The following is a 16,354-nucleotide window of genomic DNA, read 5'->3' as shown; positions in this document are numbered from 1 at the left end:
CTAACCTGATCAATCACTGTTTTTGGTAGAAATGATATTTCTACATGGCAAATAATTTGCTAGCAGGTGTAGTAGAGTAATAGAAACCCAACAGTCATGACATGCATTCTGCTGATTCTCTGTAATTTAATCACTAATTGAAAAGGGCATGTTCAAAATAATAGCAGTGTGGAGTTCAGTTAGTGAGGTCATTCATTCTTTGAAAAACAGGTGGAAGTCAGCCACCTGTTTTTCAAAGAATGTAACTGCTGGTTACAGTGCATTTCTCTCAGAAAATGGGTCGTTCCAGACATTGTTCAGAAGAACAGCGTACCTTGATTATAAAGTTGATTGGAGAGGGGAAAACATATAATGAAGTGCAGAAAGTGATAGGCTGCTCAGCTAAAATGATTGCAAATGCTTTAAAATGGCAACCAAAACCTGAAAGACGTGGAAGAAAGCGAAAAACTACTATTCGAATGGATAGAAGAATAGCCAAAATGGCAAGGACTCAGCCAACAATCAGCTCCAGGAAGATCACGGAAGGTGTAAAGTTACCTGTGAGGACTGTTACAATGAGAAGACCCCTATGTGAAGCCAAGCTCTCTGCAAGAAGCCCCCGCAAAGTCCTACTGCTGGAAAAAAGACATGTGCTGAAGAGGTTACAATTTCCCAAAGAGCACATTGACGGCCTAAAGAGACATGTTGTGGACTGATGAAAGTAAGATTGTTCTTTTTGGGTCTAGTGGCCGGAGACAGTTTGTCAGACGACCCCCAAACACTGAATTCAGCCACAGTACATTGTGAACACCGTAAAGCATGGTGGACAAGCATCATGATATGGGGATGTTTCTCATACTACGGTGTTGGGCCTATTTATCGCAGACCAGGGATCATGGATCAGTTTGAATACATCAGAATACTTGAAGAGGTCATGCCGCCTTATGTGAAGAGGAAATGCCCTTGAAATGGGTGTTCCAAGAAGACAACGACCCCAAACACATCAGTAAACGTGCAACATCTTGGTTCTAGACCAACAAGATTGACGTTATGGAGTGGTCAGCCCAATCCCCGGATCTTAATCCAATAGAAAACTTGTGGGGTGACATCAAAAATGCAGTTTCTGAGGCAAAACCAAGAAATAGAGAAGAACTGTGGAATGTAGTCCAATCATCCTGGGCTGGAATATCTGTTCACAGGGGCCGAAGGTGGTTGACTCCATGCAACACAGATGTCCAGCAGTTCTCAGAAACAGCGGTTATACAACTAAATATCAGTGAAGGGATTCAAAGGAAAGCAAAATCCTCAAACATTTTTCAGTTTATATAGTGAATGTTTGAGTTTGTAAAGAAGAATACAAACACTGCTATTTTTTTGAACAGTCTAATATTCACTTTTCGTCAATTTTTTTTTTTAGAGGAACAACACAAATTTTATATATTTTTCTTCATGTTCTGATTTGGAATAGAATGTGTAGTGTTCCCAATGCATTTGTGCGTATGGAAATACAAGCTATTAGAAGGATTGTGAGCTTTATTCACTTTTTTAAACACACTGCTGTTATTTTGAACACAACTGTATGTATGGCCGTCTTACCTAAAAGAGCGAGATTTAATATTTTTGTTTTTTGTAGCCACCTGCACCCGACTACTTAGTAAAAAGGTAGATACCTGTAACTAAGGGTCACATCTTGCGGACCACTGAACATCGTAGAAAGAGAAGATCTGCAGCAAAAGGGCAAATTGTGCAAGAACAGAAAAATAACTAAAAAAAATCCTCGATATGCGCAGCTCCTGTGTCCTGAGAGTGTCCCCCTCACCTGATACTACTATGTGCGGATTACAAAGTATAATCAAGAAAATATATTTATTCATCGATTAATTAAATAGACGGTATACGTTATCACCAGCTTGATTTCCGGGGGTGCATAAATACAAAAATAATTAAGCTATCTACAAAAGCATTAAAAGACGTGAACCCTCACGTGGATTTAAAAAAGAAAAGAAAGAAAAACATTTTCAGGCCCTACGTGATGTTCTACCCCTGCAGCCATTTTCTTTTAATTAACTAATACTGCTTTACGAGGATCAATTGGGGGCGGACAGCACTATAGCCAATGTCTTCCCATTTGGCGCTCCGGGAAGAAGATGCTCATTAAAACTGAACAAGTTAGGATGGAGGATGAGCGTGGTGGATGTGACCTATCAAGGGGCAAGGAGGAAATAGGACATGAGGTATGGTGGGCCAAGCCACCACATGGTCACTGGAGGAGCACAGCTATCCATGGTGAACAGGTGTGACAACAGTCTGCTCCACCTGCGGCACTTTCTCCCCTTCTCAAGAGTTCAGACTGGCCTCAGCGTCTATGGAGGGAGTCTCCAAGATCCTACTCCACGTAATGAGTCTCTTCTTATATCAGCCGCTCCTCCGGAGGAAGTTTCAAGGCAGCATTGGTTTCCACTCGAGATCCGGCCTGCTCCTCGCTGCTGGGCCGATACGTTCCCTCCGTCTGACGTTTCTCTTTCACCTTGACTACGAAGAACGCAATGATGCCGATTAAAATGATCCCACCAACGACAGACGGGACAATTATTGCAGCCAGACGCTCAGGTTCCTGGAAGGGTATATAAGAGAACTGTGGTTAATGTGGTTGGATAATCGTAATATAAAAGTCAGGTCTGGTGAAGGACACCGATGGGAGGTCTACAGCTAGGACTGGGAATGTGTGGCATAATTCAGTACCAACTGGATGGAGTGGGAACAGCTGGAGGCCACCCTCATGTCTCAGCTAGCACGCAGATCCTACAAGGTTTAAAGACTAACACATGATTCAATGTCCATGGGTTTTGGTAACACATTAACATCAATTCCCTAATACAGTCCTGATCAAAAGTTTAAGACCACTTGAAAAATGGCCAACAATCCTATTTAGCATGGCTGGATCTTAACAAGGTTCCAAGTAGAGCTTCAACATGCAACAAGAAGAAATGGGAGTGAGACAAAACATTTTTTGAGCATTCAATTTAAGGAAAACAACGAATAAACTGAAACAGGCTGTTTTTCAGCTGATCAAAAGTTTAGGACCACACCTCCAAAAAAACACTAAACCCTCCCAAAACAGAAATCCAACTTCCAAACATGAACTCAGTAATGAGTAGTTCCGCCGTTATTGTTTATCACTTCCAAAATTCGTTTCGGCATGCTTGATGCAAGCGTTTCCATGAGGTGAGTGGGAACATTTCTCCAAGTGGTGAAGACGGCCGCACGAAGGCCATCTACTGTCTGGAACTGTTGTCCATTTTTGTAAACTTCCCTTGCCATCCATCCCCAAAGGTTCTCAATTGGATTTAGATCAGGGGAACACGCAGGATGGGCCAAAAGAGTGATGTTATTCTCCTGGAAGAAGTCCCTTGTCCTGCGGGCTTTGTGTACTGTAGCGTTGTCCTGTTGAAAAACCCAGTCGAGGGCCCTCAGTCATGAAAAATGCTCTCTGCAACATCTGGACATAGCCAGCGGCCGTTTGACGCCCCTGCACTTCCTGAAGCTCCATTGTTCCACTGAAGGAAAAAGCACCCCAGACCATTATGGCGCCCCCTCCACTGTGGCGCGTAGAAAATATCTCAGGTGGGATCTGCTTGTCAGGCCAGTAACGTTGGAAATCATCAGGACCATCAAGGTTAAAAATTTTCTCATCAGAGAATAAAACTTTCTTACACCTTTGAATGTCCCATGTTTGGTGCTCTCTTGCAAAGTCCAAACGAGCAGTTCTGTGGCGTTCAAGGAGACGAGGTCTTTGAAGCCCTTCAGTCTCAGATGCCGTCTGATGGTTATGGGGCTGCAGTCAGCACCAGTAAGGGCCTTAATTTGGGTCGAGGATCGTCCAGTGTCTTGACGGACAGCCAATTGGATCCTCCGGCTCAGTGCTGATGAAATTTTTTTGGGTCTTTCACTTGACTTTTTTGTTCCATAACCCTCAGGATCATTTAAGAAATTCCAAATGACTGTCTTACTGCGTCCCACCTCAGCAGCGATGGCGCGCTGTGAGAGAACATGCTTATGCAGTTCAACAACCGACCACATTCAAAAAGGGAGAGTTTTTTTGCCTTTGCCATCACAACGTGTGACTACCTGACAGGAAATGACAATGAATCCACATCTTTGCACAGATTTGGCCTTTTAAAGGCATGTGGTCCTAAACTTTTGATCAGCTGAAAAACAGCCTGTTTCAGTTTAATCGTTATTTTCACTAAATTGAATGCTCAAAAAATCTCACTCTCATTTCTTCTTGTTGCATGTTGAAGCTCTACTTGGAACCTTGGTAAGATCCAGCCATGCTAAATATGATTTTTTGCCATTTTTCAAGTGGTCTTAAACTTTTGATCAGGACTGTATATTCCTGTAAAACCTTCCAGAGGGATCAGCCCAGTAATGGCTGCCCAGCAGACCCATAATTAGCAGTATAGCTTGTCTGCGTTTCCTCTTCTAATAAAGTTTAAAACCAACATCTGAAGAGACCCAAGACTGCTTCCTGCAAGAGACTTACTGTGAGTGTGCCCGGGGACGGTGTGGTGGTTGTGTCATTGGCGCCTAGAGAAGAAACAGAAAGAAAAATTGTATGTTACAAAGACACTGAAAACTCCTTCTCTAATAATATGCACTTAAAGAGAACCCCCACATACAAGAATATAACTACTATAATACTGCCTCCTATGTACAAGAATATAACTACTATAATACTGCCTCCTATGTGCAAGAATATAACTACTACAATACTGCCTCCTATGTGCAAGAATATAACTACTATAATACTGCCTCCTATGTACAAGAATATAACTACTATAATACTGCCTCCTATGTGCAAGAATATAACTACTACAATACTGCCTCCTATGTGCAAGAATATAACTACTATAATACTGCCTCCTATGTACAAGAATATAACTACTATAATACTGCCTCCTATGTACAAGACTATAACTACTATAATACTGCTCCTATATATAAGAATATAACTACTATAATACTGCCTCCTATGTACAAGAATATAACTACTATAATACTGCCTCCTATGTACAAGAATATAACTACTATAATACTACCTCCTATGTACAAGAATATAACTACTATAATACTACCTCCTATGTACAAGAATATAACTACTATAATACTGCTCCTATGTACAAGAATATAACTACTATAATACTGCTCCTATGTACAAGAATATAACTACTATAATACTGCTCCTATGTACAAGAATATAACTACTATAATACTGCTCCTATGTACAAGAATATAACTACTATAATACTGCTCCTATGTACAAGAATATAACTACTATAATACTGCTCCTATGTACAAGAATATAACTACTATAATACTGCTCCTATGTACAAGGATATAACTACTATAATACTGATCCTATGTACAAGAATATAACTACTATAATACTGCCTCCTATGTACAAGAATATAACTACTATAATACTGCCTCCTATGTACAAGAATATAACTACTATAATACTGCTCCTATGTACAAGAATATAACTACTATAATACTGCTCCTATGTACAAGAATATAACTACTATAATACTGCCTCCTATGTACAAGAATATAACTACTATAATACTGCCCCCTATGTACAAGAATATAACTACTATAATACTGCTCCTATGTACAAGAATATAACTACTATAATACTGCCTCCTATGTACAAGAGTATAACTACTATAATACTGCTCCTATGTACAAGAATATAACTACTATAATACTGCCTCCTATGTACAAGAATATAACTACTATAATACTGCTCCTATGTACAAGAATATAACTACTATAATACTGCTCCTGTTTACAAGAATATAACTACTATAATACTGCTCCTATGTACAAGAATATAACTACTATAATACTGCTCCTATGTACAAGAATATAACTACTATAATACTGCTCCTATGTACAAGAATACAACTACTATAATACTGCCTCCTATGTACAAGAATATAACTACTATAATACTGCTCCTATGTACAAGAATATAACTACTATAATACTACCTCCTATGTACAAGAATATAACTACTATAATACTTCCCCCTACGTACAAGAATATAACTACTATAATACTGCTCCTATGTACAGGAATATAACTACTATAATACCGCCTCCTACGTACATGACTAACCGCTATAGCTGTAACTATGCTCAGCTATCACAATCCCTTCTATACAAAACTGCGTAGGAGAACATTACCCGCTTCCACGCCCAGACCCTGAGGCCACAGGAGGCAGACTTGGCACATGTAAATTGCAGGTGGCAGACATGTACGAGCGAAGGCCACCTACCCCCTGGAGGTAATGTTTGTGTAATAATAAGCAGATAAATCTGGCGACTTTTGCATTGGATATACAGCTGCAGGGTCCGGGGGGGGGGGGGGGGGCGCGTCGTCTTGAGAACACAGTGTTTTCTTCACTTACTCATTAACCTTGATATAACGTCGGTCTCAGACGAAGGTTAAACATTACTCGGCTCCTCAGGTGTGGAGGGATAGGGTTTCTTGAGCCTCTTACAAAAACATTCACCTTGTGAAGAATGTGCGCTATGCAGGGAGACGAAGGGTTAATAATAATGGGCCGAATGCCCAGAACCATAAGAGATCCCAGGCTCAGTTCCCATAAATCACGTGGCCCCTGCTGGAAGTGCATCGCACCGCTGTCAGTCTATTCTGGCTTGTGCAAGGTGCTGCAGACATGTCGGCCTCCTGCCACGGGCAGTCGGTAATCCACGCGGTACACCGCGGTCTGAGCCGCCGAGGGCCCCTGTAAACAGGCTGCCCCAGCTTAGGTTACATTCCAAAAAAAACTGATATTTGTCATCCTGTGTGGACGTCCGCTTGCATCTTCTTTTTTTGCTGCACCCTAACACTTGAATATAAGTCTCGGATGGAAACGGACCAGAATGGCACGCTGTGGACGTGTGAGCTAAACCACTGACTTTAATGGGTTCGTGTGCCGTCAGTTGCACACGAATAGCAGGGATATGCAGATTACTGTCTGGGTTCTAGATATTGATGATTATCCTCAGCTTCCATTCTAGTGAATGGAAACAGAGCCGCGGTAGCCCAACACGGCCAGCACCGTCTGATTCCAGCACGGTCCAATCCTCAGAGCATCTGGTCGGTGGGGTGTCAAATCCCCACCGATCCGATACTGATAACCTATCCTGAAACCAGGCCATCATTATTGACAACCCATAGGACTACAGGGTGGGCCATTTATATGGATACACCTTAATAAAATGGGAATGGTTGGTGATATTAACTTCCTGTTTGTGGCACATTAGTATATGTGAGGGGGGAAACTTTTCAAGATGGTGGTGACCATGGCGGCCATTTTGAAGTCGGCCATTTTGAATCTAACTAGTTTTTTCAATAGGAAGAGGGTCATGTGACACATCAAACTTATTGGGAATTTCACCCGAAAAACAATGGTGTGCTTGGTTTTAGCGTAACTTTATTCTTTCAAGAGTTATATACAAGTTTCTCTTTGTTTACAGCCATTGACATGTCGCCGAGGTTAACCCGTGAGGAGCGGATAGAAATTGTGTTGATGTCTGGTGAACGCAGTAACCGGGTTATTGCAGCAGATTTCAATGCAAGACACCCTACGAGACCACCCATCTCCCATGCTACAGTTAGCAAACTGCTTGCTAAGTTTCGTGGAAACTGGTTCAGTGTTGGATTTGCCAAAATGTGGAGGCATGAAATCTGTCTCTAATGAAGAAACATCAGTGGCTGTCCTAGCTTCATTCAGCAAGAGCCCACAGCGTAGCACTCGCCGCATGTCACTGGAGAGCGGCATTAGTCGGACATCCCTTCGGCGGATATTAGCTACTCACAAATGGCACCCTTACAATCTCCAGCTACTGCAGCATCTCAACGAGGATGACCCAGATCGGCGCAGAATGGGCAAAACAAAAATTGGAACAGGACCCTCAGTTTACGCAGAAGATTTTGTTTAGTGATGAGGCAAACTTTTATGTGACGGGTGAAGTTAACAAACAAAACCACCGCTATTGGTCTGACACTGACCCACATTGGATAGATCCCTCCAAGACTGATGGTATGGTATATGGGGTACAAAGATAGTGGGGCCATTCTTCATGAATGGAAACCTCAAGGCCACTGGATATGTGAAATTGCTACATGATGATGTGTTTCCCTCTTTATGCGCTGAAGCTGGCACGTTCCCTGAGTTTTTCCAGCAAGATGGTGCACCACCACATTATGGGTGTCAGGTCCGAGCATTCCTAGATGAACAGTTTCCTGGAAAGTGGATTGGTCGTCGTGGGCCAGTTGAATGGCCCCCAAGGTCTCCCGATCTGACCCCCTTAGACTTATCTTTGGGGTCATCTGAAGGCAATTGTCTATGCTGTGAAGATACGAGATGTGCAGAACCTGAAACTATGGATACTGGAAGCCAGTGCTAGCATTTCTCCTGCGGTGTTGCTATCAGTGTGTGAAGAGTGGGAGAAGAGGGTTGCATTGACAATCCAACACAATGGGCAGCACATTGAACACATTTTATAAGTGGTCAGAAACGTGTAAATAACTCAAGAATAAAGTTACGTTAAAACCAAGCACACCATTGTTTTTCTTGTGAAATTCCCAATAAGTTTGATGTGTCACATGACCCTCTTCCTATTGAAAAAACAAAAGTTGGATTCAAAATGGCCGACTTCAAAATGGCCGCCATGGTCACCACCCATCTTGAAAAGTTCCCCCCCCTCACATATACTAATGTGCCACAAACAGGAAGTTAATATCACCAACCATTCCCATTTTATTAAGTTGTATCCATATAAATGGCCCACCCTGTATTTTATTGGGATTTTATGTGATACAAAGTAAAAAGTATGTGTGAAGTAAAGAGAAAATTATACACGGTTTTAAAAAAATTTAATAAACAAAAATCTAAAAGGAGTGGCGTGCGTTAGTATTCAGCCCCCAGTACTCTGATACCCCTAAATAAAATCCAGTGCGACCAATTGTCTTCAGAAGTCATCTAATGAATAGAGTCCACCTGTGTGTAATGTATTCTCAGTATAACTACAGCTGTTCTGTGAAGGTTTGTTAGAGAACATTAGTGATCAAAACAGCATCATGAAAACCAAGGAACACGCCAGACAGGTCAGGGATAAAGTTGTGGAGAAGTGTAAAGCAGTGTTAGGTTATAAAAAATATCCCAAGCTCTGAACATGTCACTGAGCACGGTTCTATGCATAATCCAAAAATGGAAGGAGTATGGCACAACTGGAAACCTAAAAAGATATGTCTGTCCACCTAAACTGACAGCCCAGGCAAGGAGAGCACTAATTAGAGAAGCAGATAAGAGGCCCATGGTCACTGTGGAGGAGCTGCAGAGATCCACAGCTCAGGTCGGAGAATCTGTCACAAATCTGGCGTTTATGGAAGAGTGGCCAAAAGCCACTCAGCCCAATTCCCCCGAGGACGCCAGTCTAGTTGGTGAAACATGTCGGGGGCAGAGTTTGAGCCATTTTAAAGCTGAAAATGCACATAGGCAAAGAGTTCAGCAATCTAGTTTACTAGAACATCGCTATAGCATAGGGATAGAATGGCAGTGAGCTGCAAGTAGCGTGCAGTAACCGGCTCCCTATATCCCTCAGCTAGCGAAACTACACTGAGTTAGGGCTCATGCACATGACCGTGTCGTTTTTTGTGGTCCGCAAAAAAAAAAAAAATTAAAAAAAAAAAAAAAAAAAGATGCCGCCTGTGTGCCTTCCGCAATTTGCAGAATGGAACAGGAGGCCCATTATAGAAATGCCTATTCTTGTCCGGACAAGAATAGGACATGCCTCAATTTTTGTGGGGCCACGGACCAGAGCAATGGATGCGGACAGCACACAGAGTGCTGTCTGCATCTTTTGCGGACCCATTGAAATGAATAGTTCCGTATACGGAATCAAAATACGGCCCGTGTACGGAAAGCAAAAAAACGTTTGTGTGCATGAGCACTTAAAGGGCTTCTGTCACCCCTAAAACACATTTTTTTTTTTGGGCTTGTTAAAACCCTTATTGAACGACTATTCCCTATATAGGGCTCTTACCCTTTGTCTGTGGCTTCTTTTCTTTAAAAATCGATTTTTTAAAATATGCAAATAACTTCACTACCAGCAAGTAGGGCGTCTACTTGCTGGTAGCCGCCACAAAAAAACGCCCCCCTCCTCCTGTTGATTGACAGGGCCAGCGAGCGCTCTCCTCCTCCGGCTGGCCCTGTCATCATTTCAAATCCCACGCCTGTCTTCATTCGGCGCAGGCGCTCTAAGAGAAGGAGGCTCGCCTCCTCAGCACTCCCTCAGTGCGCCTGCGCCGATGACGTCTTCTCTTTCGGTGACGTCACCGGCGCAGGCGCACTGAGGAAGTTCTCCTCTCAGAGCCCCTGCGCCGAATGAAGACAGGCGCGGGATTTGAAATGCTGACAGGGCCAGCCGGAGGAGGAGAGCGCTCGCTGGCCCTGTCAATCAACAGGAGGAGGGGGCGGTTTTTTGCGGCGGCTACCAGCAAGTAGACGCCCTACTTGCTGGAAGTGAAGTGATTTGCATATTTTTTAAACACTTATTTAGGTTATGCTTCGTTCACATCACCTTTCAGCCGTTATAGGAGCAGGAGAACGGAAAGGACGGATTCGGCACATAACCGAGCCGAACGAAGCCTAAGGACCCCCATAGACTATAATGGGGTCCTTTAGGTTTCCGCTCAGAAGAAGATTTTGGAGCGGAGACAAAAGTAGCGCATGCAGGACTTTTGTCTCCGCTTCAAAATCTTCTTCTGAGCGGAGTCTATGGGGTCCGTAGGCTCCGTTCTGCTCAGTTATGTGCCTTCTCCTAAACTGAGCAGGAGAACGGAAAGGCTGAACGGTGATATGAACGAAGCCTGACAGATATTTTACATCATGGATCGATGAAATGTTACGTTTTAGAAGCAGGAATTGGTACATGAAACAATAAGGCGTAACTGGTCTTATGGACCATCTGTAAATAATTAAAGCCATGTAGGGGACACAGCAAACACGTGGAAGAAGGTGCTCTGGTCAGAGGAGACCAAAGTTGAACTTTTTGGCCTAAATGCAAAACGTTATGTGTGGAGGAAAACTAACACTGCACATCACCCTGAACACACGGTGGTGGCGCCATCATGCTGCGGGGAAGCTGTTCTTCAGCAGGGACGGGGAAGCTGGTCAGAGTCGATGGGAAGATGGACGGAGCTAAATAAAGGGCAATCCTGGAGGAAAACCTGGTAGAGGCTGCAGAAGACTTGAGACTGGGGCGGAGGTTCACCTTCCAGCAGGACAACGACCCTAAACATCCAGAGCTACAATGGAAGGGTTTAGATGAAAGCATCTTCATGTGTTAGAACGGCCCAGTCACAGTCCAGACCTAAATCCCATTGAGAATCTGGGACAAGACTTGAGAATTGCTGCTCACAGACGTTCTCCATCCAATCTGACTGAGCGCGAGCTATTGTACAAAGAAGAATGGGCAAAAATGTCAGCCTCTAGATGTACAAAGCTGGAATTAGTGAAAGGTGGTCCTACATCAGGGGGCTGAATATAAAGGCTTTATAGATTTATATTTATCAAAAATTGTGAAAACCATGCACCATTGTCTTCTCACGTCTCACATACTTGTTGTTACTTTATGTTGGTCTATCAGAAAATCCCAATACAATACACTTAGGTTTGTGGGTGTAATTTGGAAAAATGTGGAAAAGTTCAAGGGGTGCAAGTACTTCAGCAGAAAGAACCACACGCGATAGGCTGAGATACGTCGGCTCAGCTGGCACTAGGACACGACAGGTTTAGATACACCAGATCAGCGGGCAGTATGACGCCATAGGTTTAGGTTCCACAGTTCAGATGACAGGCTTAGATACACTAACTAGACAGACAATATTACACATTAGACGGTTAGATACACCAGCTCCTCAGGAGGTACCACACATGAACCCTGCCTGCAGTCAGTAGAAGAATGGCGATGCGTATTTTCCCTGGCGTCACCCATTACACTGGTTCCACCTAATATCTCCGGGAAAACACCAAACAACAGCAGATGACAAGGAAGACAAAGCAGATCCCCGGCCGGGATCATCTCCCCATCATCTAATTACTCCATTGCACAACCTGCTGCCATAAGTCATCGAGGCGTGGTGACACGAGGAGGCTCCCTGCTTCTCTCCTTCACCCAGGCACAAAACCGCTGCGCCGTCAGCGTATATGGAGGATCCGAGACACCGCGTCTTCTATCTGTCGTCTGGGGGGCTCGGAGACCTCCAGCAGTGAGGCAGACATGTCACAAGATGGCATCACAATCTTCTGACAGAGCTCCTCCTGCACAAGCCTGGATGTCTTCAGGATCCTCATCTCCTGGCCAGAGCGAAGAGAGCGGATACATGGAGCAACCCGTCCTGCATTACACAGAGAACCCATTGATATGAATGGGAACGGTGTAATACTGCATTTCACCTGTGGGCGCAGTGTAGGGAAACTGAACACACTGTAAGGTCCCCCCCGAATTACAGAGGATCGCACTTTCTGATCAGATTATGGTCAAGAGTCTCTTCTAACAATTAGGGATTGCCCAAAATCGAAGAACCCCGGATCAAAAAATGTTTAACCAAGCTCGCCACCACCATTCATGACTCCATACTTCCTGTTCTTGAAGCTAACATTGGCGCCCTCAGGTCATTTTGCAGGTTAATTAATTTTGTTAGATCTAAGCCCACGAGAAGGTTCAGAGCCTGGGAAGGAAGGCAGATGGTGACCAGTGACCGATCCACTTTATCCAAGCTCCTCCTACTGCCCCATACCACTGATGTTTCCCCCGATATATAGAGATCTCCGATGATCTGGACCGGTAGGTCCTCCAACACATCAGGTGTCTTGTATTCTGAGATAACCCAGCCTTGCACCCTCCTCCCGCTTTGACATCACCTTGAAGACCGTCCTGAGAGGCCACGTCCCTTCCCTGCCCTCCCCTCTGCCACACACCCGTCTCGTGACTGAACATCACTTGACCCCCAGACGGATGCACGGCAGATACAAGGACTTTACAAGAGGCAGCTGGAGGCTTGGCAGCCTGTCCCGGACCAAACGCCGACAGCTCCCGGCTTATGAATAATAAACTACCTGACACTTAGACATTTCCCCGATGTTCCCTCCATATCAGGAAGAGCGAGCATCGCTGATCACACCAGGAACGCGTCAGCGCGAGGGTCACATACTTATACACCGGAGTGACTCACAGCCTCGTGACACAACGGGATTTACAGGAGGCAGAAACCGTCTGGAGGTGGAATGAGTGTCACAGTGATGACACGGATTTTCCGAATCTGAGAAATGGGAATAAAAATTCTAAAACCCCGAACTCAGGATCCGACTCCCAGCGACTGTTTGAAGAGGCAGCCTACTCACAGCGCCACCCATTATATAGTGGCTGTGCTTGGTACTGCAGTACCTACCCATTCACTTGAGCTGCGCCTAGCGCTGGCCTAGGAAGAGACCTGCAGCAGCTGATCGGCGGGCATGCCGGGAGTCGGATCCCCATCTGATCCTAGGATACGCGAGGGACCCCCATCATCCTCTAATGGCACATGGACCTCTCTCTTGGCTGTCTCCATAACACTTGCAGATAGGGCTGCACACATGCGCCGCGCGCCCCCGCCCTCCAGCACATCCTTCATTCTCAGGAGCGGCGGTGGTCTCAGTAATGACCCCGCCATGGCGTATGTCAGTGCCATTCCTGCAGGGTCATTGTCACCCTGACCACACAGACTGCGGACCTGAGCCCGTTATATACTTATAAACCCCTCCTGTACTCACCCAGCGCCAGGCACAGGCAGGAGAGCGCGGCGAGAAGCAGCAGCAGCGGGGACGCATCCATCACTCCGTCCATCAGCTCCCAGGGGTGCAGATCCTAAAAAACAATGGGGTGTCATATATGGTAACGTGTAACAGAAGCCCTACAGGAAGAGTCAGCGGCTGGAGGACTACAGGTCCCAGGATATAACTGTAGGATGCACATATACATACACCAGGCGCCAAATCTACAAAAGGATGGCGGCCACAGGTCTTACAAATATGGCTGATGGACTCACCTGCTACTCCAGAAACGGGGTGAACTGGGGGCGTAAGGATGCTCAGTGCCTGGAGAAACTACAAGTCCCAGGATACAGTGCCTCATAGGTGACAGGTTGGGGGAGGGGAAACTACAACTCCCATAAGGCACTGGGGCAATTCTCCATAAGTCAAAGAAGTGGAAGTCCCAGAATGCACCGGGCAGAGGCCAGCGGAGACTACAAGTTCCAGCACAACCCTGGGGCTAGCATTAGTCAGAGGTGCTGGGAATGGCGGCACCTGTGTCCAGCGCTCGGAACGATCCCGGCAGTGAATGTGACAGCACCGAGCACACGGCCGCATCTACAGCAATGCACACACTGCCACTGGACGACGCTCACCTGCCCGAAACTCGCCGGCTCCGCCCACAAGACTCCCCACGTGACCACGCCCTCACACCTGAGAGACACTTCCGGGAACACCCGAACCCACACATCTCGTCACATCCGGAGTCACCTGTGCACCACGGAAAGCATTTCCGGGAGCACACCTGTACGGGACAGTCCATTCCCTGTACGGGAGCTCACCTGTGTACAGTGGAAAGCAGGTGTATGCGGGCAGCGTGTACCGTATATAAGGGCAGGTGACGGATGTGTACTGTATATAAGGACAGGTGACGGACGTGTACCGTATATAAGGACAGGTGACGGACGTGTACCGTATATAAGGGCAGGTGACAGACGTGTACCGTAAATAAGGACAGGTGACGGACGTGTACCGTATATAAGGGCAGGTGACGGACGTGTACCGTATATAAGGGCAGGTGACGGACGTGTACCGTAAATAAGGACAGGTGACGGACGTGTACCGTATATAAGGGCAGGTGACAGACGTGTACCGTAAATAAGGACAGGTGACGGACGTGTACCGTATATAAGGGCAGGTGACGGACGTGTACCGTATATAAGGGCAGGTGACGGACGTGTACCGTATATAAGGGCAGGTGACGGACGTGTACCGCATATAAGGACAGGTGACGGACGTGTACCGTATATAAGGGCAGGCGACGGACGTGTACCGTATATAAGGGCAGGCGACGGACGTGTACCGTATATAAGGGCAGGCGACGGACGCCGCGTACGGTATATAAGGGCAGGCGACGGACGCCGCGTACGGTATATAAGGGCAGGCGACGGACGCCGCGTACGGTATATAAGGGCAGGCGACGGACGCCGTGTACGGTATATAAGGGCAGGCGACGGACGTGTACCGTATATAAGGGCAGGCGACGGACGTGTACCGTATATAAGGGCAGGTGACGGACGTGTACCGTATATAAGGACAGGCGACGGACGTGTACCGTATATAAGGGCAGGCGACGGACGTGTACCGTATATAAGGGCAGGCGACGGACGTGTACCGTATATAAGGGCAGGCGACGGACGTGTACCGTATATAAGGGCAGGCGACGGACGTGTACCGTATATAAGAGCAGGCGACGGACGCCGCGTACGGTGTATAAGGGCAGGCGACGGACGCCGCGTACGGTATATAAGGGCAGGCGACGGAGGCCGCGTACGGTATATAAGGGCAGGCGACGGACGCCGCGTACGGTATATAAGGGCAGGCGACGGACGCCGCGTACGGTATATAAGGGCAGACGACGGACGCCGCGTACGGTATATAAGGGCAGGCGACGGACGCCGCGTACGGTATATAAGGGCAGGCGACGGACGCCGCGTACGGTATATAAGGGCAGGCGACGGACGCCGCGTACGGTATATAAGGGCAGGCGACGGACGCCGCGTACGGTATATAAGGGCAGGCGACGGACGCCGCGTACGGTATATAAGGGCAGGCGACGGACGCCGCGTACGGTATATAAGGGCAGGCGACGGACGCCGCGTACGGTATATAAGGGCAGGCGACGGACGCCGCGTACGGTATATAAGGGCAGGCGACGGACGCCGCGTACGGTATATAAGGGCAGGCGACGGACGCCGCGTACGGTATATAAGGGCAGGCGACGGACGTGTACCGTATATAAGGGCAGGCGACGGACGTGTACCGTATATAAGGGCAGGCGACGGACGCCGCGTACGGTATATAAGGGCAGGCGACGGACGCCGCGTACGGTATATAAGGGCAGGCGACGGACGCCGCGTACGGTATATAAGGGCAGGCGACGGACGCCGCGTACGGTATATAAGGGCAGGCGACGGACGCCGCGTACGGTATATAAGGGCAGGC

At 46.5% G+C, this 16,354-nt stretch overlaps 1 protein-coding gene across 1 annotated transcript; it reads right to left on the bottom strand.

The window, feature by feature from the left end:
• Nucleotides 1-1,608: 1,608 nt before the first annotated feature.
• On the bottom strand, nt 1,609-14,566 carry CRB3 (crumbs cell polarity complex component 3). Its single transcript, XM_040415109.1, has 4 exons — nt 14,506-14,566; nt 13,871-13,964; nt 4,523-4,566; nt 1,609-2,593 (listed from the first exon to the last, which is right to left on the bottom strand). The coding sequence occupies exons 2-4, from the start codon at nt 13,941-13,943 to the stop codon at nt 2,390-2,392; spliced, it is 321 nt and encodes a 106-aa protein (XP_040271043.1). The 5' UTR covers nt 13,944-13,964; nt 14,506-14,566; the 3' UTR covers nt 1,609-2,389.
• Nucleotides 14,567-16,354: the final 1,788 nt, after the last annotated feature.

The sequence above is a fragment of the Bufo bufo genome, chromosome 1, assembly GCF_905171765.1.
Source record: "Bufo bufo chromosome 1, aBufBuf1.1, whole genome shotgun sequence".
In the NCBI taxonomy this organism is placed as follows: domain Eukaryota; kingdom Metazoa; phylum Chordata; class Amphibia; order Anura; family Bufonidae; genus Bufo; species Bufo bufo.
The sequence above is the reverse complement of the archived record's forward strand: the minus strand, read 5'-3'. Positions and strand labels throughout refer to the sequence as shown.

Coding starts and splice junctions, on each gene's coding strand:
- CRB3 (XM_040415109.1), bottom strand. CDS start 13,943: ATGGACGGAGTGATGGATGCGTCCCCGCTGCTGCTGCTTCTCGCCGCG. Junction 4,567..13,870: donor CTGCCTGTGCCTGGCGCTGG/GTGAGTACAGGA, acceptor TTTCTTCTCTAG/GCGCCAATGACACAACCACC. Junction 2,594..4,522: donor CGTCCCCGGGCACACTCACA/GTAAGTCTCTTG, acceptor ATACCCTTCCAG/GAACCTGAGCGTCTGGCTGC.